The sequence below is a fragment of the Drosophila ananassae genome, chromosome 2L (genome assembly GCF_017639315.1).
Source record: "Drosophila ananassae strain 14024-0371.13 chromosome 2L, ASM1763931v2, whole genome shotgun sequence".
NCBI classification, from domain to species: Eukaryota; Metazoa; Arthropoda; class Insecta; order Diptera; family Drosophilidae; genus Drosophila; species Drosophila ananassae.
Window position 1 is genome coordinate 4,911,930 of NC_057927.1, and position 24,122 is coordinate 4,936,051.

A 24,122-nucleotide genomic window follows, 5' to 3' on the forward strand; every position below is an offset into this window, starting at 1 on the left:
TATCTATTGTATGTATATTAATATCGAAATCTCTGGCATATTGGTAATTGCCATTCAAACATATGATGATTTCTTTGTCTTCCATAATTCCAATAATTACATTTAACAGTAACATCTTGTGAAATTGGTGTGGTGAGTTTCTCACAGGTTAACAGACCTTGCACCCTACCTTCGAGTGTTTATGTTTTCTCAAGTGGTTTCTCAAATATTTTGTTTTCTTAAACTATTTATTTTATGACTAATTATTTTTTGTGCGTATTGTCCACTAAATAGCAAACTAACGATCAAGACAATAAGATAATTTTTCCATCCACTTATGCTGTAAAAAATATGTCTTATTATCCGATCAAGGCAAACCTATTCCGCCTCTCGACATCTCAACAAATATTAAGAAATTTAAAAGTCAGCCATAAAAGAACCTCAATGTTAACGAACTTTATAAACTTAAGGCAAGGTTACAGCCAACCACAAAAGCTTCGAAATGTACGACGGCAAACGATATGTGTAGTATTAAGTCGCAGAACGATAAAAATAAAATATCAGGCACGCCACGGGCTGCCAGCAATTTTTATTTTTATTTTTTTTCTTTTGGTTTTTTGTAGAAAACGAAAATTATTTCCTGTTTTCAGCAATAACAACTGAGGTGAGAAATATGTACATTGTACATCGCCCTGCAAGATAACAGAGTGCGTTTGTTTTGAAGCGGGGGTGTTACAGTCTGATAACAGTACAGTGGCGTAGATAGAAATTTTTAATTAAATAGAAAAAAAAATAAGTGTATTTATTAGTAATCAGTTAATTTACTTAAACTACCTATTTCTACCCAATTTTATTTTCAGATCCCTCTTTAAAACTCTTACAGTACGCCTCTGCTATCCGTAACAGAGAGTGGTGAATTTCGATTAGACGAGAGTAATCAGAAGATACGGATTTGCATTTGTTTACCGTTTACCCCCGCTACCCAATTTTGCTACAAAAAGAAAACGTCGCAAAAGGAGAAGGAATAAGAGCTAATTGATTACAAGGTGCGCCTTACAAAAAAATATATTTCAACGGCGTAGAACATGGCGTCTTCCTTTTTTTTAACCTTTTTTGTCTGAAATTATTATCAAAAATCTTATCTAAGAACTAAACTAATGTAAGTTTTCAATGTATTTGTAAGTTAAAAACTTAATTTTGAAATAAAGTTGACATAAAAAGCAAGTCATGCTTTTGATGAGTGTTTTAATTGAGCGGCTGGCTGAGCTACAAATAGAGGGTGAATGCATTGCATATGTTTATAATAAATGAGACATACGAATATAAAAATAAAAATAAAAATAATAATGCATGGGCCCCTCCAAGTTTCGTTGTGTATTTTTGGAGCACCCGCATGCTTACTCTCTCCCTCCCTCGGTTCGCCCAATTGCAATTTGTTTATTCCATTTCGCTGTGGTGCATTCAACCTGTAGGGGAAAGAGACAGGTGCACTTACGACGATGACGATGACGACGGCGGCATTTACCGTTTCTCGGGATCAACAGCTGTGCGATGGAAAATGAGAGAGAGCCAGCTGTACTCCGAGGACTTGGAGACAACGCAATTTGTTGAACTTTAATGCGTAAAAAAAAGCAAATGGAAACTGCAGTAAACAATGAAATCGTTGCTAACAGCACTTCCACTCCACCCCACCCCACCCCATTCCACATTTCTCCACGCTTTGTTATTGTTGGCCTGGCTCATAGGACGGGAATGAGCCAATGGCGCATGCAACAAATTGCGTTCTGGCAACACTTTCGGGTTGGAAGCGCAGTTCCCGATGACAAGAAGAACTTGAAACAAAAGTAATAGTAATAGATTATCTAGAAAATGATTAAAATATATTATATTTAAACACAATAGATCCAGGAAACAGGCTTCTTGATGACGTAGCTTGTTTTCCAGCTGAATTCCAATTGCAATTGTTCAAATTACCCCACTTGAGTGTCGTGGAGGAAACCAGAATACGTTGCATGGAAAATATGTACAAAGAAGACTACGGAGTAAGGAGCCACCACCACCACCACCACTACCACGACCAGCAACATCAACACCCCTACGATATGGCCAAAAGTTGTCGTCACCCATGGAGTGATTAACAAAAGCGGTTGATTGAACTTTGTTTGGCCTCCACTCATCCTACATTGGATGTTTGTATTTGTGCCAAGTTCGTAGGTGTATTGGGGTTTTGTACTTGAACTGCCCCACATTGCGGTGCGGAGCTCATAATTTCGGGTGCTAATGACCAGACGACTGACTTTGAACACTGCATATATACAAGTCCGGCAATTGTTTTCTAAAATTGATTTATTTTAAATACTTTGCATTGTTGGGGGATTCCAGATGGGAAGTCCATCGCAGGGCTAGGGTTTTCCAAGCATCCAATATCTATTTACTTTTAAATATATTAGAAATTGTGGACTGATTAGACCATATATCACTAGTAATTTTGAAAACATTGAAAACTTTTAGTTACTATACCCTGCGAGTTCAAATTTCCAATCAATTCTTTTTAAAAAATATGTTTTTGAACTGACGCAGACCGAAAAGAAAGATGAATAGCTGCCGAATTGGTGGGCGTCTTGGTTAACGCCCGGAAAATGGTCCCCAGAGAAGTGTCATTAGACTTTTGTGTGTTTCGATTTGTATATTGCTCTGGTCGCTTATTATTTTAGATACATAGCTATATTATATGTATATGCATATAAAAAAACACGATATGTTGACATACATAAAGGCAGAGTTTCTTCAACATGAACAGGTAAAAAAACATTTATAATTGGACGGAATACGACTTAAAACTAATTATTAATTACTCAGAATCGTGTATAAAATTTGTGGTAAGGCACTAAACTGGTGGATGGAATGTTTATGTGAGAAGCATCGGGTTTTGAATTGTGCTGCTTTTGGACGTTTTATTCGGATGCAATTGTGCAATTTCGTTGTGAGCTCTCTTTTGTTTGGAGAATACTTTTCATCTTTCTTCAGCCCACTGGCATCGTGGATACGGTGCTGTGAGGAGTGGTGGGTCGCGATCCAGCCAGCGAGTTGGCAGTGGAGGCGTGCAGCGAGGCCATTGTACCCATCTGTAAAAGGTTAAGCGAGAATATTTATTTCATTTATGGCCCTATATTCGAAAAAGAAAATCCTACGCGTAAATGAGCCAGATCCTCCAGTTTGGTGAGATCCACCAGCTCCAGGAATAGCGAATAAACAACGGCCCAGCCGTATATGGACACCAAACAGAAAATGCTCCACAGCAGCACCATGATCACATTGTAGGCAAAGTACAGATCATTGACGATGGCGAAGAAGATCAGAGCCAGAGCCCGCCAAACTGTGAAAATGGCAAAAGTCCACAGCCAGGGCATCACTTTACGCTCATATTCCTAAGTTTTTGGGAAGATTAAATATTTATTAATAATTTTGTATAAACAATAGAGATTGCTGCCAATGGAATGGTTTAGTTTTAGTGCTAATTTCTTGGCTATGACAGTGCGGGATGTATTGGTTACCCTTCTGCTCAGTAAGCGTTTCTGTGCTCCCAGCTTTTCATGCTTTGTGGGCAATGAGAAATTGCATTGAAATGCATGCTTAGGCTGTTCTTTCCGAACACCAACTTACCTTGCGCAAGGCCACGCAGAGGAGGACACTGGTCACAAAGTTAACAAGCGCCATGATCAGCGAAAAAAGAGCAAAGACAATCAGCATGTTGCGCACTAAGGAAATAGCATTAATAAATATAAAGCTTATTGGGTTTAGTTTTTATGAAATACCATGCTTGTTGCCCACATAGACGAACTCGTAGGATATTATGTAGTATCCGTAGTGCGTGGATCCTGGCGCCGCCATGGCATAGCAATAAAGATCAAAGATGCTAGTGCCAATAGTGAACAAAGAAAGGAACTGCAAGTGAGTTCAAAAGTTAAAAAAGGATAAAGGACCTCTCCCTTTTAATAACCTACAATGGCAAACAGGCCTATGAGCATGGCACCCTTTTGGATATCGATGTACTGGTTGTTTTTCAGCAGCGGTCGCTGGTACCAAGGAATCCTTACGGACCTCGTCGATCGGGACATCTTGGAGTGCAAATTTGTCGACGATCTAAAAGGAGTAATAGTAGTGATCTAAAGATTCTATTTAATCTTTCATACATACCTTCCCGTCGCATGGGAGTATACCGACGGATTGGAGCGATATGTGGAGGGCGTTTTCCTTCCGTAATTCATCTTGAAGCCTTGCAAGTGACGTCACGTACGGAAAATGTGGAGCTCCTTGCCGAATCCTCTGAGTACTACAATTGTTTGGGTGTTAATTGCTAATGGTAATAGGTTAATTTTTTTAATATTTTGTATGGGAGGCAGGGCGTGTTTGCTTAATTTCTTATTTTGGGTGTGTCAAGCTAGGCTTGAAGGTACCACAAACTTTGGCGGCCAATACGACCGCTTTAAATCGATTAAAATCAAATTGTGATTACTCCTGGTTGATATAGAACTCTTAAAGTTTATATATAATTACTCAAATGGGCTCTTTACATTTATTTACCTTTAAAAAAACGAAAAATTAATTACTTCGCAACGCATCAAAAACAAACCCGAACATTAATGTGACCAGGTGGGTTGGCTCAGCAATAGCGCAACAAGTTCTATCGATAGTATGATTAGTAGTGGGGCTGGGCATCACTTTCGATAGGATTTTGATTTGGCGCGGGCATTTGAAACTTCATGGGGTTTTGTTAAAATATGTTGTTAATAGCTGTTACTAACGTAATATACTTTTATTTAATAATATTATTCACTTAGATTTAGAAAACATATTTTTCTTGGCTTGAACTTCAAATTAGAAAAAAAGTCACGTAGTATGTCAAAATAGTAGTATGTGAAAATGATCAGGAATAAATAAAGTTTAATCTTGCGACTAGAAATTGTTGATATATTTTCGGTAAAAACATTAAATTTAAAAAAATATCTCACTTTCGATAAGCATAATATATATTTCGATAAGTATCTAATTTTCTTACAAGAAATATCGATATATTGTCCACAACCCTACAGCGCAACAAAAAACCAAAATAAAAGCAGCGAATACCGATGAGCAAAACAAACAATCAGCTTTAAAAACACATTCTAGGATTAAATGACCGCCTGCCCATGTCACTGCCGCGCATCACAGACTTTGAAATCCTCGAGAAACTCGGAGCGGGCAGCTATGCAACCGTCTATAAAGCGCGCCACAAAGTAGGACACTCATCAGCAGACTTGTGTATATTATGTACCCGTTGGGGCTAATATTTATGTTTTATCATTGCAGAAGCAGCGCACTTTCCACGCCATCAAATATGTGGAAATGTCAACGTTATCGCAAACCTCGCGGGAAAACCTAATCACCGAGATACGCCTCCTGCGCGACCTGAAACACAAGTACATAGTGACTCTTCAGGACTTCTTTTGGGACGACAAGTAAAGCAATTATTATTATGTTTCTTGCAGAGGAAGATTATGTTTTAATTATGTATTAGAATAGAAAATGGGAAAATTCTATAGAAGTTTCTCTAAAATTTCCCCAACTCTATTTTTTTTGCCAACCTTTTCAAGTAGTTGGCACTATCTGCAATCTATAAAAAGTACTCCATAACACGCAAGGCCATGACTAATACCTTCTGACCTTTTCAGAAATATTTACATCGTGCTTGAGTACTGCAATGCCGGTAATCTCTCTGCATTTATACGAACAAAAAAGGCTCTGCCGGAGAGCACTTGTCGGTACTTTCTACGGCAATTGGCAGCGGCCGTGCAGTATATGAGGGCTAATGATGTCTCCCATTTTGATTTAAAGCCGCAGAACCTGTTGCTAACCCGAGGAGCCAATAATGTTTCCCTCAAGGTGGCGGATTTTGGGTAGATATTGGTACATTTTTCAATAGAATATCTTTAACACTTTACTTTATTTAATCCATAGTTTCGCCCAGCACTTGAAGCTGGGTGAGATTAACCAGCAACTGAAAGGTTCTCCTCTATATATGGCTCCGGAGATTGTTCGAAAGCATCAGTATGACGCTAAGGCTGATCTTTGGAGTATCGGTGTGATCCTGTACGAGTGTCTTTTTGGAAAAGCACCCTACAGCTCCAGGACTATTGAGGAGCTGTTGCTGCGCATCCGTACTGCCGAACCAATCACACTGCCACCGAACACTAGCATCAGCAACGAGTGTCACGATCTCTTGCAACGCCTTCTTGCCCACGAGCCCACGGAGCGTATTTCTTTCGAGGAGTTTTTCGCCCACCCGTTTCTTGATCTCAAGACGTTTCCCACGGAGCATACCCTGGCGAAGGCTATTGATTTGGTTACACAAGCATGCTCCTACGATGAGAAACGAAACTACAAAGAAGCTTACTACCTATACTGCAGTGCCTTGCAGTATTTCGTGCCTCTGATCACGGAGGAAACGGATGCAACTAAACGCCAGGCCCTGCGTAATCGCGCTTTGACGTACATGAAGCGCGCCGAGGAGATTAAGAACTGCATTATCGAGGATGAGTATAGGATGCTGGCTGAACGGCAAAAACGCGAGGCTGCATCCGCATCAGTTTCTCCTGCACGAGTCCCGGACTCAGTTCATGCTGCTGCCCAGTCGGCGGATTCGCAGCCTAGCAGCTCCAGGATGTCCGAAATGCTAGAACCGGATGCGCGATACAAGCAGCTATGTAGGATTTTCTTTATTGTTTTTAAGAAATTCATTTTAACAAAGCTATCTTTACGCTTTTTTAGTTGCCTTGTCGCACTCAAGTCCGTCCCTGAAGACTGGCCTGGAAATCGGACGGAAGGGGGAACTGTATTTGTATGAACGGAAGCTGGATGCGGCTTTGGAGTCGTATACCACAGCGCTGGGTGTCTTGGTGCCATTTGTTAACAACGAACCCAAGGGAGAGCGACGTAATTTGTTACTGCAACAGGTGAGTAGAATATACAAGTTTATGAAACCTCAAATAACCAATGAATTCCTTTTCAAGTTGGAGTTCTGGATGAAGGAGGCTGAGAGCATCAAAAGTATCCTGAACGCAAAGCATATGGACGAGGAGGAGCATAAATTGTCCACGGTACGAAGCTGCAGCATACAGTAGACAACCAAAATGATACAAAATTGAAATTCGAAAAGCAATTTTCGGCGCCAGGAGCGCACTTGTTAGAGTATTTTTGTAGACTTAGTCATGTAGCCTTCTATGAACTTATATACTTATACTAATATATGTCTAAACTAGAATTGCTTTCTATGTATAGCAGAACCAAGACAGCTTTTTCTAACGCTCCCTGAACACTCTTCTATAAAAGTTATTTAGTTATGTGTACGAACGTATCTTGTGAATGTCCTTAATCCCAAATGGCCTTCCAACTTCAATCTACCTACATATGTATACTTACCCCACTTGCTTGTGGTTGTAAACCGTTGTTAAGTTTTAAAGCCTATCATTGTCTATTTTAAGCAAACCTCAAAGAGAGCTATCACATTCCCGGGCTGGTCAAGTCGGACACATTTGTATTTCATTGTATTGATTGTGTTTTATTTGATTAAAATGGTTTAAAGAGCAAGAGTCTTTTGATATTGGCGGAGATAATGAAATAGTGGCGCTCTCATGTAATCTAAAAGGTACAATCAGGTATTATCGTTTGCCGTAAATAATCGTAATCTGGCTGTATCGGCAATGTCAGGAAACTTATAAAAGCTGCCGCCAGTCGATGAGCTCGCAGGTATAGCCAAAAGATGTTGCCGAATCAAGAACTTTGCCTTGTGGGAATCGCCCTCCTAGCCATGGTTGGGCTTTCCCAGGCAGCTCCTCCGCTAACTGGCCGCGTGGTAAACGGCACGGATTCTAGTGTGGAAAAGTATCCTTTCGTGGTATGTAGCCGGAAACAAATCAGATTTGGATATTGTTTTTACCTCAAATACCCCTTTAAAATCTACTAGATTTCCCTGCGTGGCCCCTCCGGCTCGCATTCCTGCGGAGGATCCATTGTTTCCAAGCAATTTGCTCTGACTGCCGCCCACTGCACCGCCGGACGCACCGCCGATCAGCTATCCATTCAATATGGTGTTACGACCATCAACTCCACCGGCCCGAATATTGTGAAAGTTAAGAAGATCATTCAGCATGAGCTCTACAATCCTAACAACAACTATGCCAATGACATCTCCCTCCTGCTGGTGGAGGAGCCCTTCCCCCTTGATGGCAAGACTGTGGCCGCCGTCCAGTTGCCGGAACTCGCTTTCGCCACTCCTCAAACTGATGCCGGCGGTGAAGGTGTCCTTGTGGGATGGGGCCTTAACGAGGTAAGATATTTATTTTAGATATATGTTCCTAGACTAATAAAATCTATATCCTTTCAGACTGGTGGCTACATCCAGAACACATTGCAGCAGGTCGATCTGAAGGTCTACTCGGATGAGGAATGTACCACTCGCCATAATGGAAAAACGGATCCCAGATACCACATCTGCGGCGGAGTGGATGAGGGCGGCAAGGGCCAATGCAGCGGCGACTCCGGCGGTCCGCTCATCTACAATGGTCAGCAGGTGGGCATCGTGTCCTGGAGTGTCAAGCCCTGCACCGTGGCTCCCTATCCGGGTGTCTATTGCAAGGTCAGTCAGTACGTTGACTGGATCAAGAAAAACCTTATTATTTTGGCTTAGTCATGGAATTATCTTTGACGTTTTCAAAATCAGTTAAATGCAATAAATTAAATTGATAAATTGGCATTTTTAAAATGGTGTGATTAAATTTAATGGGCTTGTGTTGGTTATAAATCATTTCTTTTGTGGAAAACCAAGCTTTTAGATTAACCCAAAGGAGGTGCCAATAGACCAGAAATAATTATTGTTATAATAAGCTTTTAATTAAAAAAGCTAACAAGATTTTAACAATTCTTAATAGTTCAAGGTCTAATTTTAATAAAATCTCTATCAAAACAAAGACTATAAATAAGCTTTAAATTTATTTTATTTTCATTCAAAAATTGGGTTAGTCTCCGATAAATAAAGTTCAGTCACCATGAAAGATAAGAAGCACGAGCGTAAGTCTAGTGAAATAAAAATATATTTTTATACCAATAATCGCATTTGCTGATTTTATTTAAATTGTTTAATGAAAGGCAGACAAGTGCTTCATTATATCAATGACGCCAGATTTAATCCTCGCCTATCTAGAATCGTAAATAATCCTAATCGGACAGTATCGGCAGGGTCTGGACGCATATAAAAGCGATTGGAGCCCCGGGGGACCAAGTTTATTTGAAATATGTTGCAGAACCAAGATCTTTGCTTGGCGGTAGTGGTTGGCCTAGCCATTGCTGCTCTTGGCCAAGCTGCTCCTTTGCAGGGAAGAGTCGTCAATGGCACCAACTCCAGTGTCCTGAAATATCCTTTTGTGGTAAGTAGACTTACACGTTTATCCTGGGTTATGGATACTATTTACCCTGTTTCCAGGTATCTATTAGAAGCTATGATGGCGCCCATTCCTGCGGCGGCTCTATTATTTCCGAGTACTTTGTGATGACAGCCGCCCATTGTACGAATGGACGCAGTGCGTCTACCCTTTCCGTGCAATATGGAGTAACCGACATTAGCGTCAGTGGTCCAAATGTCCTGGGAGTGAGAAAGATTATTCAACACGAGGCCTTCGACCCTAATCATCAAAATGCCAATGATATATCCTTGCTGATGGTGTACATCCCCTTTAAGTTTGATGGAATAAAAGTGGCTCCTGTCAAGCTGCCAACAGTGTCCTTCGCCACACCCCAGTCGGATGCTGGGGCAGAGGGTGTGCTCATCGGCTGGGGTCTCAATGAGGTTTGTATGCTTAATTTATTTTTTTTATGTTAATGATATGCTAAGTTATCTGTGATACCTTTAGACCGGTGGCAGTGTCCAGGAAACTTTGCAGGAGGTGTTTCTGAAGATTTATTCGGACGAGGAGTGCACCAGTCGGCATAATGGACAAACGGATCCCAAATACCACATCTGCGGCGGAGTGGATGAGGGCGGAAAGGGTCAGTGCAGTGGAGATTCTGGTGGCCCCCTCATGTACAACGACGAGCAGGTGGGAATCGTTTCCTGGAGTGTCAAGCCCTGCACCGTGGCTCCCTATCCGGGGGTCTACTGTAAGGTTAGCCAGTACATCGACTGGATCAGAAACAATCAAATCGCATAGACTGAGTCACAAAAAAGAAATGGCTCAATAAATTGAAAAGGCATATCTTTTCGAACCGCATTATAAATAATTTTATTCGAAGTCCCCTTCGGTTCGTGGGGGCCGATAAGCTAATTATCTGCAGCAATATACAGAACAAGTAGCTCACTAATAAATTAAATAAATTATTATTTCTAGTCATAAATTTAAGCATCTAGCGACTTGTTCAAGAATAATAATTTGGGTTTTTAGTCGACTTGACATATTTAAAAATTTTGCAATTCCATGGGAGGATAATAGATTTTTTGTTAAATTTCCTGGGGAGTCCCTTTCCAAATCTAAGAAAATGCATGGGGAGGGCGATATGGTCCCCACCGATGGCTATAACTTCCCCAATATCCATCCGATTCTTGAGCGGAATACCTTAAATGACTCGTGTATCGATTCTCCTTCGATCTGCATAAAATCTCAGAATAAATTTCTTTCTCGATTTTTTGTTAAATTTCCTGGGGAGTCCTCTTCAAAATTTAAGAAAATGCATGGGGAGGGCGATATGGTCCCCACCGATGGCTATAACTTCGCCAATATCCATCCGATTCTTGAGCGGAATACCTTAAATGACTCGTGTATCGATTCTCCTTCGATCTGCATCAAAATCTCAGAATAAATTTCTTTCTCGATTTTTTGTTAAATTTCCTGGGGAGTCCTCTTCAAAATTTAAGAAAATGCATGGGGAGGGCGATATGGTCCCCACCGATGGCTATAACTTCGCCAATATCCATCCGATTCTTGAGCGGAATACCTTAAATGACTCGTGTATCGATTCTCCTTCGATCTGCATCAAAATCTCAGAATAAATTTATTTTTAGATTTTTTGTTAAATTTCCTGGGGAGTTCCTTTCAAAATTTAAGAAAATGCATGGGGAGGGCAATATGGGCGCCACCGATGGCTATATTTTCGCCAATATTCATCAGATTCTTGAGCGGAATACCTTAAATGACTCGTGTATCGATTCTCCTTCGATCTGCATCAAAATCTCAGAAAAAATTTACGTTTCGATTTTTTGTTAAATTTCCTCGGGAGTCCCCTTCAAAATTTAAGAAAATGCATGGGGAGGACAATATGGGCCCCACCGATGGCTATAACTTCGCCAATATTCATCCGATTCTTGAGAGGAATACCTTAAATGACTCGTGTATCGATTCTCCTTCGATCTGCATCAAAATAATATGATATGGATAATATGGGCCCCACCGATGGCTTTAACTTCGTCAATATTCATCCGATTCTTGAGAGGAATACCTTAAATGACTCGTGTATCGATTCTCCTTCGATCTGCATCAAAATCTCAGAATAAATTTATTTTTCGATTTTTTGTTAAATTTCCTGGGGAGCCCCCTTCAAAATTTGAGAAAATGCATGGGGAGGATAATATGGGCCCCACCGATGGCTTTAACTTCGTCAATAACTATCCGATTCTTGAGCGGAATACCTTAAATGACTCGTGTATCGATTCTCCTTCGATCTGCATCAAAATCTCAGAACAAATTTATTTTTCGAGTTTTTGTTAAATTTTCTGGGGAGCTCCCTTCAAAATTTAAGAAAATGCATGGGGAGGGCAATATGGGCCCCACCGATGGCTATAACTTCGCCAATATCCATCCGATTCTTAAGCGGAATACCTTAAAGAACTCGTGTATCGATTCATCTTCGATCTGCATCAAAATCTCGGAACAAATTTATTTTTCGAGTTTTTGTTAAATTTTCTTGGGAGCCCACTTTTTTTTAGTGCCTGGTGTATGAATATTTAAATTTTGTAATATCCATCACCTTTATGTCGACTTTTGTTTTAGCTTTGATGTAAGCCGAGATATCAATCTTGTGTTATTGGGTTTGAATTATTGGGTCTGGGATCACTTGAAGCGATGCCACAGAGGACATATCGGACGATTGCTCATTAATTCTGAGATATTCGGAAACCGAATTTTTCTCAGGTCTGGTCCTTGGGGTGGCCAGAGATATAAGCGGCTGCATAGTTGTCGGCTGAGCCGGTTGAAGATTATTCGCTTTGGAGACTCATTTAGTAGTTGAAGACTACTAAACTGTGTATCGAGCGCACAGAGTTGGTCATTGATTTTACGAAAACCACTAATCAACTCCTTGAATCCGCTTTTAGTCTGCCTCATGAACGATCTCATTTCGTCCTGAACAGCACGACAACCGTCACAGCAAAAGTGGAGACCAGACCTACGCGATTGCATCCGAAACTGAGGCCATAAACCCGGCACACTTAGCGTGTAAGACGTTTTCACAAAGCCAGCAGTGGATGGTAGGCTGGGAAGAGGAGATATTTAAATTCCAGAATTATTAAAAATTCAATAATTAATTTATTAATATTAATGATGAAACTTGTACTAGGGAAATGAAAGGGGGAGATTAAAGAGAGCAGTTAGTGCGAATTATTAAAATGCAAATAATAGAGATAAGAATCTCTATTGAACGAGAGTAGAAGCAATAGGATAGAAGCAACAGCGTTAGAGATGAAGCAAAATTAATCAAATAATTATTTTACCTCCAAATACATCACTGCACACGCGAAGCGAAACGGATGTAAAGATTGCAATTTGCTTATTTATTATATGTATAGAAATAAGCACAGATTGTTAATGGAAAGCTTATTTCAAATTTTATAAAAAATTGTTAATTTTCTTGGGTGACCTTTATTAAAATGAAAGTGTCAAATAACTACTGGGGAATGCTGTGTTACATTTAAGTCAAATATTATTGAGAAAAATTAAATTTGTAACTATTTATTTCGAACTATTTATTTATACGGAATTTTCGGAAACAGTCTAGCAAAAACCAGGCGGCAGTTCTTTGAGAAGGGTACAGTTTGAGAAGCACTGGTAAAGTGGACCAATACGAAGGCAAGCCGACATGAAGCATCCGACGAAGGCTAGCCGATATCAAGTATCCGACCCGTCGGCTGCTGCTGCCACGGCTTCTCTGCTTCTTGCTGATGGTGCTGCTTCTGCTTGTAGCACTGCAGTCAGTATTTTCAACTCAGACGGAACGCACGGTTGGGCGGACTGAGCGAAGTCAGTTTCAAATAGTTCAAAAAGTGAGGCAACCGTTGTTTTTGTGATCAGAAGTCAGAGAGTGAACTAGAAAAACTCAAATAAAAACTACCAGTTTACTAAAACTGAACATAAACTCAAAGAATCAGTTGTGATAATGATTTAGAATCAAAAACTATGCTCTATAGAGGGGACATTTAATTTATTTCCAAAGATCTTGTCGACGCCATTGAAATTGCCATTGAAATTGTTGAAATGAGAGAAACATATTTCATTAGCCCCTGCAGACTGCGGAAGGTCGCCTATTATGATGGGCAGAATTCGTTGCATTCATTCGTTTAATTAAAATACAGAACAAAATAGAGCACAAAAAAAAAAAAAAACGAGCAGAAATGACTCGTTAATTGGCTGCTGCCTGGGTAACATTGCGAATGAGTGATTTTTTGGGCTTGAAAGTCGACCAATAAAAAGTGTGGGCAACTAAAAAGTGCAAGCAGGTTACAGATTGATCCACTCGAACGCCCCTCGTCTGATGCTTAATCCTGGCATCCTGGCATCCTGGATGGAATTCACGCATCGTACATATTTTAGAAAATCAAATCAAAGCCCAAAAGTAGGCAGCCAAAGTACACAATGAGAGCTCGTAATACGATTTTGGGTTGCTCTTGCCGCTCCTCAAAGTATTTTCGGAAAAATTCGTGGAAACACTCAATGCTGAACGAATAGAAAAGAACTTTTCAACACAGCCCCCCACCACACAATCCTTTTAGCCACCCTCGCACACACACCACACACACATAGACTCCAGAACACTTACACTCGCGCATTTAACTAACAACAAAAGCAATTTGAAAACAATTTTTCGAGTTTCGAGCAAAACGTGTGGCCCTGTGCGGTCGTGGCCTACATGCTTATGGCTCAGCTCCCGGCCTGAAAACAGGGCGTGGCAGCTCCTGGCAATTTGTAGCATTTCATTTGTAGCATTTCTATGCCTCCCCTCCCACACACAGCCCGGGGTGCACAAACAAAAGGTGCATGCAGCAAAGTTCTAGCTGCATCGACAGCCATTGTGATTTATAAAGTGTCATGAACTCCAAAATAGATAAAAAGACGTTGCTGGAAGAGCAAATTTTAGCATTGTCCTTTTGGAAAGCTCATGAGGTTATCCAATTGTTGTGGTGTGTTGATCGTAACAGAAGTTAATGAATTTGTTACAAGTCTTTTAAATAATTGATTGAATTTTTTAATTGAATAAGTGTTTGAGGAGTGCGAGATGAATGGTTTAAATTTGTAAGATAATTGCTATTTAAATTAATCAGATAGAGAAAGGTTTATGGTATCTTTAGTAAAAAGGAATATTTTATTGAATATTTAAATCGATTCTCTTACCTAATAATTGAAATGTATTTCCTAGATCACATTTAAAAAACCGAAAACATATTTGATTTTTGTCAGCAGCTTCTTGTAAAGATATCCCAAAAATACGATACATATAATAATCAAATAACCACAACAGAAACAAAGGCTTCCGAAAAATAAAAGGGGAATTGAACGATTCCACTGAGAGGAACAAAGCGAAATTGCAATTTCAGTGAGTGCACGCGTCCTGCCTGTCAGTGTTCCAGTGTGTCATTGTGTCAGTTTGTCACTCTGTCAGTTTGTCAGTGTGTCAGTAGTGCCAGTAGTTGTACAATACCTTGGTGTCCGTGTGTTAGTGAAAGCGAACTCTCTCTGTGGTAAAGGTCAGAACTCATATATGAAAATGTCGTGCGCCAACCAAGAAGCAATGTCAACAAAAGCCGCTGTCACCGACGTCGACGATGGCAAGGCCTCGTCAAAATATCCATCAACCTCTTTGGCCAACGACTCGGGATCGATTTCGGCTAGATGCTCCAATCTAAGGGCTAGTCCCGTAACCATAGCTATGGCTATCCTGGTGGCCATTGTCTTGTGCAGCGGCAGTTTCGGTTTCGCCGACGGCCTTAAGTGCCACATGTGCGGCCAGTACAACGAGGGCGTGGGCTCCATTACCCCATGCACCAACTACACCAAGGACATTGCCCATCTCTACCTGAAGGAGTGCACCAAGAAGAGCGAGAAGTACTGCGTGGTGAGTCTTCATATTCCCGAAAAGTTTTATCGAAAAAGTTCGAACTTCAATCTTTGATTTAGAGTCTTACCTCAGAGTCCAGCAAATGTTCCTCACATTCCATAAATCAAAAACTTTATTATAGTGACATGGAAATAAAATATCTATCAAATAAAATGTTTAGCAAAACATGCATTTATTTATTTTTATATAACCCTCTTCCCCCATTTCATATTATTTAATAATTCCTCTTGACCATTTTGTCTTCCCTACTATTGTCTTGCCAATCGATGTGAAATGGAAACGTTGCATTCATTTATTTATAGACTCATTCATTTTGGTTCATTGCTACTCATTGTTGTCATTGTCCGGACAAGTTAAAAGGCAAACGGCGATAGCTCCTCTTCCTTGCTTGGCTTCCTTTCCTGCGTCCTCCATTGATGACTTCTCGAGTTGATGTTTCCATTTTATTGTTTTTCGCCTGTACTCGTATTGAGTGTGTGTGTGTCCCTGTTTGTTTTATCTCCTTATTGGCCAAGTATGTGTATTTATATTGTTTTCGAAGTAAAGTCGTTGGCAGTTCTGCTGTTGTCACATTTTTGGTTTCAGTGCCATTCGAGAAAAAAATACAGAAATAGAGATAAATTGCTTTTAAAAACAAAGTAAATCATCTGCTTCAGTTGATAGAGTTTTTGTTTCCTAAAAAAAACAAAATATAATCTTGTAGCTTTAAATAAAATCTAAGTACAATAAATTGTCAGATACTATCTTTCCTAATGAGCTCTTTTAGTTTTAAAAGCTAAAAACTTTTTTCCATTTAGTGTTCGTTACGTATACGCACCGTTTTCCAATTTGCGGAGTTGGTCCACTATCGTTGGGCTCGAGTGCTTACATCAGCTTGGGGAAATCACGCAACTGTCTCTTTACCTCATCCTCCTTTAAGCTTACCCCCTTTCCCAGTGCATCATGCACCCATCCGGGGAGCAAGGTAAACTAATGCAAACCGCCTGGCTGGCAATTTCAATTAGTTCTGCGGTCGGCGAGCGGTTTGCCGTGCATCGCCCGTCGACGATCTCTGACAAGCGGCACGTGTCCCCGCCTTAGTACTTGCCTTGATTGTGGGCGTGGCAGCCCAATTGTGCGCATAAATTGCGGCATATTGTATGCACTCCTCCAGTATCCTCCAGTGTGTGCCAGAGTGGGTGAGGCAGTATGTGTGTTGGTTTGTATGTGCGGAGCACTTAACGAATTGCAGCGGTAGCAGGAGCCAGGGACTGGAGCCACGTCCTGGTTCCCCCAGCAGATAGAGCTGGTTGGTTGTTTGCGCTTTGGTAATCATTAAATATTTAACACCTACTTGCCATGCACAGCTGCCAACTGACTGCCGATTGCAGCCCCATCTTCCCCTGATTTCGCCCCCAAAAACGGAGGCCCATAAATTGTTATTTTCTGCGGCGCTCGATGCTAACACGTCCCGCTCATTTCAACGGGTCCGCCCACTCCTGATCGCACTTCACCACCCCCTTTGGCATAATTTAGTTTCCGGAACGGTTTTCCCTGGTTTTTCGTTTGAACTCGACATTTTACCGACTTTTAGTTGAAATTCAAGGAAATAAGAAAAACGATTTTTCGGTGAAATGTTGCCACATAAGTGGCTGTGAAAAAACGAGTTAAATATTATTTTATCTTTACTTTTTTCACTTTTTTGTGGCCTACTTCGTTCACTGTCACTACGCCATTGAATTTGATTTCCTCTGTTTTTCCTCATTTTTTTTTAAGCGGCGGACAAATTGCATTTAATTGCAATTGGCAGCTCAATGCAACAACTAAATGATATGAAATTTATGGCAACAGTGCGGCTTTTTTCACATTCCCCCAAAGTGTGTCTTTATTTCATATTTTAATGCGCATTTAATATATTATTTTTTAATTTAATAGTATCCCATTATCATTATTTATGAGGTTAATTTGGCACATTTAAGCATTTTTTGTTAGCCACATTAGTAGATTAACATTATTGTCATTTAAATAGATGGTTATTAATTGACAGTTTTTACGGAAAAACTGTGAAAACGAATGATTTAAAATGTAAGGGATTTATTGTTATTTATTTTAAGAGAAAAATTGATTATACATGTTTAATGAAGGTATGTTATGTTTATTTATGCATTCCTAAACTCAAATTTTAATTTATGCAAGGATTTGAATATTAAAAAAGTCGGAACTACTCGTAACAACGGAAAAATGAAACAATATTTTTGTTTCATTTCAATTGGGAGGTAGGGAGATAGGAAAAAAAATCGATTTTGAATCCATCGTTTTCTCCGGAACGCTGCCCAAATGTCACAACCGATAACCGAGAGAAGGACCTGCCATCTAAGGGGGCCTGGGAAATGTAGCTGAAAATGATGAGGAAAAAACACAAAAGCAAACAATACTTGACAGCATTTTACCCGCCCAGCCAAGCCTCCAGTATTTCTATTTAGCTTTTATCTTTCCTTTTTGGCGCCTTTCTGATAATTGCCATTCATTTTGTTATTAACAGCTTCACAGACACTTAATTAGCGTCATAATTTATGCCAAGCCGCAAAAGTAAAGAGCCCCAGGAATGCCAAGATGGTGGCGCTGATGATAATGATGATGATGATTTTTATGCCATGTCCTCCAGTGGGCAGAATCCGAAAAGTGGTCAGAAAAAGAAAAATATGTTGCAACACGGAAAGCTGAGAAAAAAAAAGGAAACTTTTGTTTAAATATTAACCAACAGCATAAATGCCGTACTGCTGTACCTTGGACCACTCCACTCGACTCGACTCCGACTCCTTGGATCTTGGCCATAAAAGTTGAAGTACTTTTGCCACAGTTGCCGGCGTTGTTTTTGCGGTTGTTGTCTTGACTGCTTGACCTGATGTCGTCTTGTTTCGGCCAAGTAGTTGGTGTTTTTGTTGATTATTTGCTTTATGTTTCATGTTTGTTGGGATGGTTACTTCAGGACTGGCGCCGGCTGCGCTGGGCCTCGTCTTATATATATTTATGAGTTAAATTTATATTCAAATTAGTTGGGCCACCCGTTTTGGGTGGCCGGCGCGTTGAATGCATAATTCATAATTTCAATAATAAGTTCCAGGGAAGCAAAAACCCCTCATTCGCACACATAATCTACATCTTGTACTCTCTTAGGTGGGGGTAGGGGCTGGCAAACCAGAAAAACAATGGAGGTCTATTGTCTAGGGGGGTCGGTTCAGGCACGTTAACAAATACTGCCTGCATGTATGCATGAGAGTGTATATTTAACCCTTGACCTCATGGAGAACAAAAAAGTAAGTAGAATGCATGCGAGATAGAGCCGTTCCCGCGCCTACGAACCAAATTAATTTCCAAGTTTTTGTTATTTCGAACAAAAACCTAAACGATTCATTGGTTTTAAACAAAAGACAAACAAACTAGGCTAAACGAAACGCAGTGTAGCGCCAGGATATTGCAGTATCAATTCTCAGTTGGACTGCAAAAAGGTTCATAAACAAGGTCCTTTTGTTGTTTTTGAGGCTACGTGCCTGCTGGAAGTAACAGACAAAGCCCAAATGGCGAAAAACAAACACGAATATGGGGCCAAGTCCGTCCGGCCACGCCTCTTCAACTGTGGCAAGAGAGGGAATGCCCGGAAAAACGGAATGCACATATTTTGTCTTCATTTTGGCCGTTGTACACTCCACCTGGGCGGCATTGTTGTTGCAATTAGGTTTGTTTACACTAAGCCCCCAACAAACACGCCCCAAAATCACTTAAAACCTGGCATTTTGCCTTCATTAATATTTGTAATGTTTCACAAAGTGGCTCGATTTAATGGTTCTAATTTCGAGTAATACATTTTTCAAACTAAGCCTCCTTAGATGCATCTTTTTTCATCACACTTTGTGAACATTAACTTTAATATAACTTCTAACAATCAGAACATGGAACAGAATCACAACGTGCAACAACCTAAGACTCTCGTCGTTTCGCCTTCTTAAAATCAACATGCTTCTCATAGAAACGCAATACCATTTGGGGAATTTCTGCATAAGCTATTTCAGCCGGTACAATCTGCGGCTCGTCCATGTCCTTGAACTTGATGAGTAAGGATATTTCTCCGTTGATATTGAAACCCCTAATAATGCGTTGCGCTTCAAAGTCAAAGTTAAAGGGATTGTCTGTAACCAGGTGTGGGTCGATCTTCAGTCGCTTGGCCTTATTCTTGTAATGGCCATTTAACTCTTGTCCGATTTTTAGACATCTTTGCCTTTCAAAGGAATTAATAAGCGCTTCACAATTTAGATTTGAGGCCTTTTCCCAGGTGTCGTCTGAATCAGGGCAGTGCTCCCAGTGTACCCTATATTCCAGCTGGCCCTGCAAATTAATCCTTCTATCGCAGACCCTGGAGACCACAAACTCCTCAGCATCATCGTAGATTAATTCTTCAGTTAAGTCCAATATTTCCTTATCGTTCTTCTCGATCTTGTCATTCCTTTCGTTCTTATCTTTCTTCTGTTTCTTCTTGATCTTCTCATTTTCCTTAATATCCTTGTTGTCCGGCATTTTTATTATTTGTTTTAATAAACTATTTTTGAAAGCTAAGTGAGAATTAGTTGCTCTAAAAATTTTCTTATATATTTTAATAATTTTTTTCTTTACCCTTTTTTTGTTCCGAACACTCCAATATTCTGATATATTGTGATATTTTCCCCTTCGAATTTTGTCGTTTCCTTGATTCAAGTCACCACAGCCAACTCAGTTCAATAAAAGTTGAAACCTTTCCGCCCTAGAATCTAAGACCTAGATTATCATAAAAATGTGGCAACAAATTCATTTAATATGCCCAAGATGAAAAAGTTAACAAAAAGTTGTCTCAGTCTTAATATCCTACAGCTTAGGCAAACGATATTAATAAAAGCCAATCCAATATAAGGAATTGAATAAAATTGTTTGTCCGGAAATCTATTAGAGATCCTCGGATGCCAAGAAAGTCCTCATAGACAACAAAAGCAGCGGTGGGCTACCAGAAGGCAAAACGGCGGAAAAATATCATAAAAAATTATGCGTAAACTTGGTGGAAAAGTTTCAGATACTCGTGCAACGAACTTTTCTGAGGTTTGTGCTCGGGTACCGTGATGTTTAATGAAGAAAAACTTGTTTTTTAAAGACACAACTTTCTGAGGCTTCAAAATCGATGATAGATTACAAGACATAATAGTATAGTACCGGATATATATAGAGGTAACTTAAAACTTAATGGCTTTTTTGAGCCAAATAGTCTTTAAGACTGCATTGAGGAACAAAGGTGTGCCTGTCAAACGCAGGCATCCGTTTTATTTTTTTATACCTTCGGGCAATGCTGCCACGTAACTTGTATTAAATCGACAAAGTTTTATTGGCCGAAATTAAAAGCTCGATTATGCGTGTTGACGTGGGCCAGATTTGGTGGATTGGGTGACTTTTTAGGAGCCGGGATTTACATGGCAATGCGGCGGCAATCAAAGTGTGCAGTGAGTGTTACGTGAACAGAATAAATCAGCGGATGGAAATTTGGATGGATGGGTATCTGGAATGTAAGGGAAAAGTCAATGCAAATACATAATAAAATGTTCGGAGACTTCAAGTGCAGTAGTCCAGAGGGTCCAGAGAAGTGGATGGGGGGGACTGGGTGTAATAAAGCCATAAACGGGGGCTGGCAATTTCCGTGCGGCGAGTTGTGAAATCAGCGCCAATCGAGGCAAGCGGAAGCGGAAGAGTGGAAGCAAGGATAAAAGTCGAAGTGACTGCCTAGGCCATCATTTCCGGCAGCCATTGATTGGTACGACAAATGGTTGTGGATGGGAGTTAGTAAGTAGAGTTGCCCAGGGTGCTTGCCTGGGTAAATTCAATGTAATTGATAAGGCGGCAGATAGGCGGCAATGACTGGAGTCTTCTCCACACACGTAAACTCAAAGACTTTAAGTAAACATACTGGCACACACACTCACACACACAAAAATATCCTTCCCGCTTACCCCACCGCCCCATTCCGCCCATACCCCCTTCGCGTTTGCCCCATTCCATATATGGAGGCACTCAATTAAGAAAACAATGGCGGCTCAGTTTGTGCGGCAATTGAGTTTTTTGCCATCTGCTTTATTCTTCTTTGTTTTGATTTCAGCTTTTGGGAAAGAGTCCTCTGATTACCCCTTCCCTTTTTGGGCCGCTAAGACGCTTAGTCTTGCCACAAGCCCATTTCAGTTCTTGCCGGTTTTCGTATTTGACTAGACCCGAGGAAAACCACCAACGTTATCCTTTGCCTTGCCTTTTAACCGACTCCAAAGGATCTTCGCGTTTGCTTTATCTCGTCCTCATTAGCCGTTGTCTTTGCGGCAATTTGGCTGTCACTTTTTGTCGAGTGAGTAGTTCCTTTGTCCTCGCTTCAGGACAATGTCTAGTATTATTTGATCGTCGTTATAATTAATGTATGTTAGTTTTTGTCAGTATTATGGTCGTAATGGCACAAAATTGTAATGACAAGCCAGCGCACATAAGTAGGCAATAGTTTTTTAATGTGCGTTTTTACGACAAAAGTTATGAAAGTTTGCCAATTAAATATAAATATAGTATTATGTTTAACTCTGACGCAGAGTAAAAAATGGGAAAAATTGCTATTTCCTGTCTCGTGATTGTTTCAATTTGGTTATTAAGTATTTAAGGGTTTTCTCTCCCTGTCTGAGTTCCATTAACAGCACTCACACACCCACACATGCTGCACAGAAACTTTTTCAACACCAAGAACAATAATTCATTTATTTCAGCCATCCACTCACACACTATATTCACACAAAACACTCACACACAAACCGTCCAGGATAAATGTATTTTTTGGTACTCCCAGTTGGGGCTGGCAACTATCAGTTGGCTCTGTCGGTCTTCGCCATACAGTTTGAGGCATTGTAAGCGATTTAAAATGTTGTGCCGCACACACACACACCAACACACACACAGACTCGAACACCCAGAAAATATGGCAACTGGCAGTTGGCACATGGGAGTAGTGTCGACCTCCATGGCCGAAAAGTTGTTGTTGCGCATATAAATGATTTTGATAACGCGCACTGACATTTTGTGACTTCATTATTCTAAAATTCAAATTATTCCGAACGAACAATGGAATTTTGCGAACACAAACAGAAAAACATCCAAACAGAAACCAAGCAACAAAATGAAATGAAAAAGTGGGTCAGACTGTGGCTGACAATAAGTTTTATTAGCTCTCTAGACGACCGAAACTGGCTGGCATACACACGTATGTATGTATGTATGGATGTACCATGTGCGTTATTTGGACACGTTACGTATACGCCGGGTATGCAAATCTGAGAGTCCCACTATCCCTCTCCCTATCCGGTTGGCCTGTCAAATAAAGAATGTTGTGCTTCTGACGAACCGCTGTGTTGCGATGATAAAGGTCCTGGAGGCCCCAGGATCCACAGACTGGATTAAGTAATGCGACTGGTTCGCGGCAAAGCCACTTTCCCAGTTCATTGCGCCTTTGCCGCATAATTTATGACTCGAAATTTATATCATTTCTTTTGAGACAGACAATTGCCAAGGCACTAATAAAATTTATTTCATGTATATAACTTATGAAGGGCAATATGGCGCGAAAACTTAATGAAAAATGGTTGCTCTGCAGAGTCTCAACAGAAACGTGTTTCGGACTGGCGGACGACTGACTGGAAAAAAAAAAGCCTTCTGGGCAAGCAGCTGTGACCAACTAATAACCAGGGGGCGTGGCTAAACGTGCACGAAAAAACTTTTTACATAATTTTTCTCCACTCATTTCTTGCTTTTCGTTTGTGTGGGTGCCAGGATGTATGTGTATGTGTGTGTGTGTGTGTGTCACAATATCCAGTAAAATTTTTATAAAGCTGATGCTAAGCTTACGGACCAAAGCCAAAACGGAAATCCTTAGTTTCCTTATGACAACGACATCCTGGCACAAACCAAAAAAATGTCAGCGAGAAAAAGAGGACAAAAAAAAAAAAAAGACTGAAACCGAAAACACAGCGAAACTTTCGCCAAACGGGAAAGCTGCGGAGAGAAAGTGGCAAATTTTTTATTAGATTTCGCTGCAGTCACTTAAAGCGTCAGATAGCAGTCGCGTCTCAACTTGCCCTTGGCAAATTGTTCGTTTCCGTTGAAAGCTTTCACACTTTTTAACGGAAACGATGGCATATTGGCCATCGATATCGCATCTTGGGTTATTAATTGACAAGCATCTCACTGTCTACTGTCTGTACATAAGGACTGCATTCCGTTCCCCATTCCCCAGCAGCCATTTATATTAATCAAGTGAAAAGTCAAAATGAAAATATCCGAGACCATCAATCAAGTTCTGGTTGCTGTCGGGAAAACTTTTGAACTTTTCTGCCAAAACCAAACAATATGCGAATATAGTGGTGTTGCATCCTCGGGGAGTGAAAATCAAAATGTTTACTGAAACTCAGTTTTCAGAAAAGTTATCAATAAGCAAACAACGGCCAGAGAAACCAAAAGGATAAATCAAACTATGAGGCCTCGAAACAAGTGTGTTAAAGCGAAGCATTAAATACACTATCTTAAAATCCCATAATCACTGAGTAATAAATAATAATATTTATCAATTGAATGAATCATTGTCTACAGTATACCCCAATATCCCAAGAAAAAAATAATTTATCTTTAAAACTTTAGGTAATAAATATAAAGAGAAACCA

The 24,122-nt window shown here is 40.2% G+C and overlaps 6 protein-coding genes and 3 long non-coding RNA genes across 15 annotated transcripts in view; 5 read left to right on the top strand and 4 right to left on the bottom strand.

The window, feature by feature from the left end:
• The first annotated feature begins 414 nt into the window (after window positions 1–414).
• On the top strand, window positions 415–2,498 carry LOC116654707. The gene is made up of 3 exons (XR_004309881.2): window positions 415–643; window positions 840–1,823; window positions 1,882–2,498. It is a non-coding gene; the product is annotated as an uncharacterized LOC116654707 (long non-coding RNA).
• Window positions 2,499–2,645: 147 nt separating this feature from the next.
• On the bottom strand, window positions 2,646–4,709 carry LOC6499992. 2 transcript variants are annotated; one of them, XM_001953432.4, is made up of 7 exons: window positions 4,564–4,709; window positions 4,177–4,312; window positions 3,984–4,122; window positions 3,795–3,924; window positions 3,643–3,737; window positions 3,171–3,407; window positions 2,646–3,104 (listed from the first exon to the last, which is right to left on the bottom strand). In XM_001953432.4, exons 2-7 carry the CDS (start codon window positions 4,245–4,247, stop codon window positions 3,003–3,005), a joined length of 774 nt encoding a protein of 257 aa, XP_001953468.1. In that variant the 5' UTR covers window positions 4,248–4,312; window positions 4,564–4,709; the 3' UTR covers window positions 2,646–3,002. The 2 variants fall into 2 exon arrangements, with proteins under 2 accessions (XP_001953468.1, XP_032306527.1); XM_032450636.2 differs by having other exon boundaries at window positions 4,177–4,336; window positions 4,564–4,664.
• A 185-nt stretch (window positions 4,710–4,894) lies between these two features.
• Window positions 4,895–7,602, top strand: LOC6500554 (serine/threonine-protein kinase ULK3). Its single transcript, XM_001953433.4, has 7 exons — window positions 4,895–5,255; window positions 5,329–5,477; window positions 5,691–5,915; window positions 5,977–6,722; window positions 6,787–6,971; window positions 7,029–7,115; window positions 7,500–7,602. Exons 1-7 carry the CDS (start codon window positions 5,169–5,171, stop codon window positions 7,596–7,598), a joined length of 1,578 nt encoding a protein of 525 aa, XP_001953469.1. The 5' UTR covers window positions 4,895–5,168; the 3' UTR covers window positions 7,599–7,602.
• Window positions 7,603–7,740: 138 nt separating this feature from the next.
• LOC6500555 (chymotrypsin-2) lies at window positions 7,741–8,779 on the top strand. The gene is made up of 3 exons (XM_001953434.4): window positions 7,741–7,912; window positions 7,982–8,344; window positions 8,402–8,779. Exons 1-3 carry the CDS (start codon window positions 7,778–7,780, stop codon window positions 8,702–8,704), a joined length of 801 nt encoding a protein of 266 aa, XP_001953470.1. The 5' UTR covers window positions 7,741–7,777; the 3' UTR covers window positions 8,705–8,779.
• A 503-nt stretch (window positions 8,780–9,282) lies between these two features.
• Window positions 9,283–10,455, top strand: LOC6500556 (trypsin-1). Its single transcript, XM_001953435.3, has 3 exons — window positions 9,283–9,440; window positions 9,497–9,859; window positions 9,924–10,455. Exons 1-3 carry the CDS (start codon window positions 9,309–9,311, stop codon window positions 10,218–10,220), a joined length of 792 nt encoding a protein of 263 aa, XP_001953471.1. The 5' UTR covers window positions 9,283–9,308; the 3' UTR covers window positions 10,221–10,455.
• Window positions 10,456–13,014: 2,559 nt separating this feature from the next.
• LOC6500557 overlaps window positions 13,015–24,122 on the top strand; it is a 32,931-nt gene continuing 21,823 nt past the window's right edge. Inside the window, exons 1-2 of one of the 5 annotated variants that reach the window (XM_001953436.4) lie at window positions 13,015–13,321; window positions 14,692–15,387. In XM_001953436.4, the coding sequence (XP_001953472.1) occupies window positions 15,034–15,387 (354 nt within the window). In that variant the 5' untranslated portion in view covers window positions 13,015–13,321; window positions 14,692–15,033. The remainder of the gene's footprint in view (window positions 13,322–14,691; window positions 15,388–24,122) is intronic. The other 4 variants (XM_032452045.2, XM_032452040.2, XM_032452037.2 and 1 more) reach the window with 4 other exon arrangements.
• On the bottom strand, window positions 15,566–17,046 carry LOC26515494. 2 transcript variants are annotated; one of them, XR_001409003.3, is made up of 3 exons: window positions 16,724–17,046; window positions 16,208–16,675; window positions 15,566–16,065 (listed from the first exon to the last, which is right to left on the bottom strand). It is a non-coding gene; the product is annotated as an uncharacterized LOC26515494 (long non-coding RNA). The 2 variants fall into 2 exon arrangements; XR_001409002.3 differs by having other exon boundaries at window positions 16,208–16,653; window positions 16,724–17,044.
• LOC123257335 lies at window positions 17,297–18,519 on the bottom strand. Its single transcript, XR_006507383.1, has 3 exons — window positions 18,156–18,519; window positions 17,820–18,089; window positions 17,297–17,752 (listed from the first exon to the last, which is right to left on the bottom strand). It is a non-coding gene; the product is annotated as an uncharacterized LOC123257335 (long non-coding RNA).
• On the bottom strand, window positions 19,173–20,120 carry LOC116655049 (chromobox protein homolog 3). The gene is made up of 2 exons (XM_032452033.2): window positions 20,038–20,120; window positions 19,173–19,976 (listed from the first exon to the last, which is right to left on the bottom strand). Exon 2 carries the CDS (start codon window positions 19,939–19,941, stop codon window positions 19,348–19,350), a length of 594 nt encoding a protein of 197 aa, XP_032307924.1. The 5' UTR covers window positions 19,942–19,976; window positions 20,038–20,120; the 3' UTR covers window positions 19,173–19,347.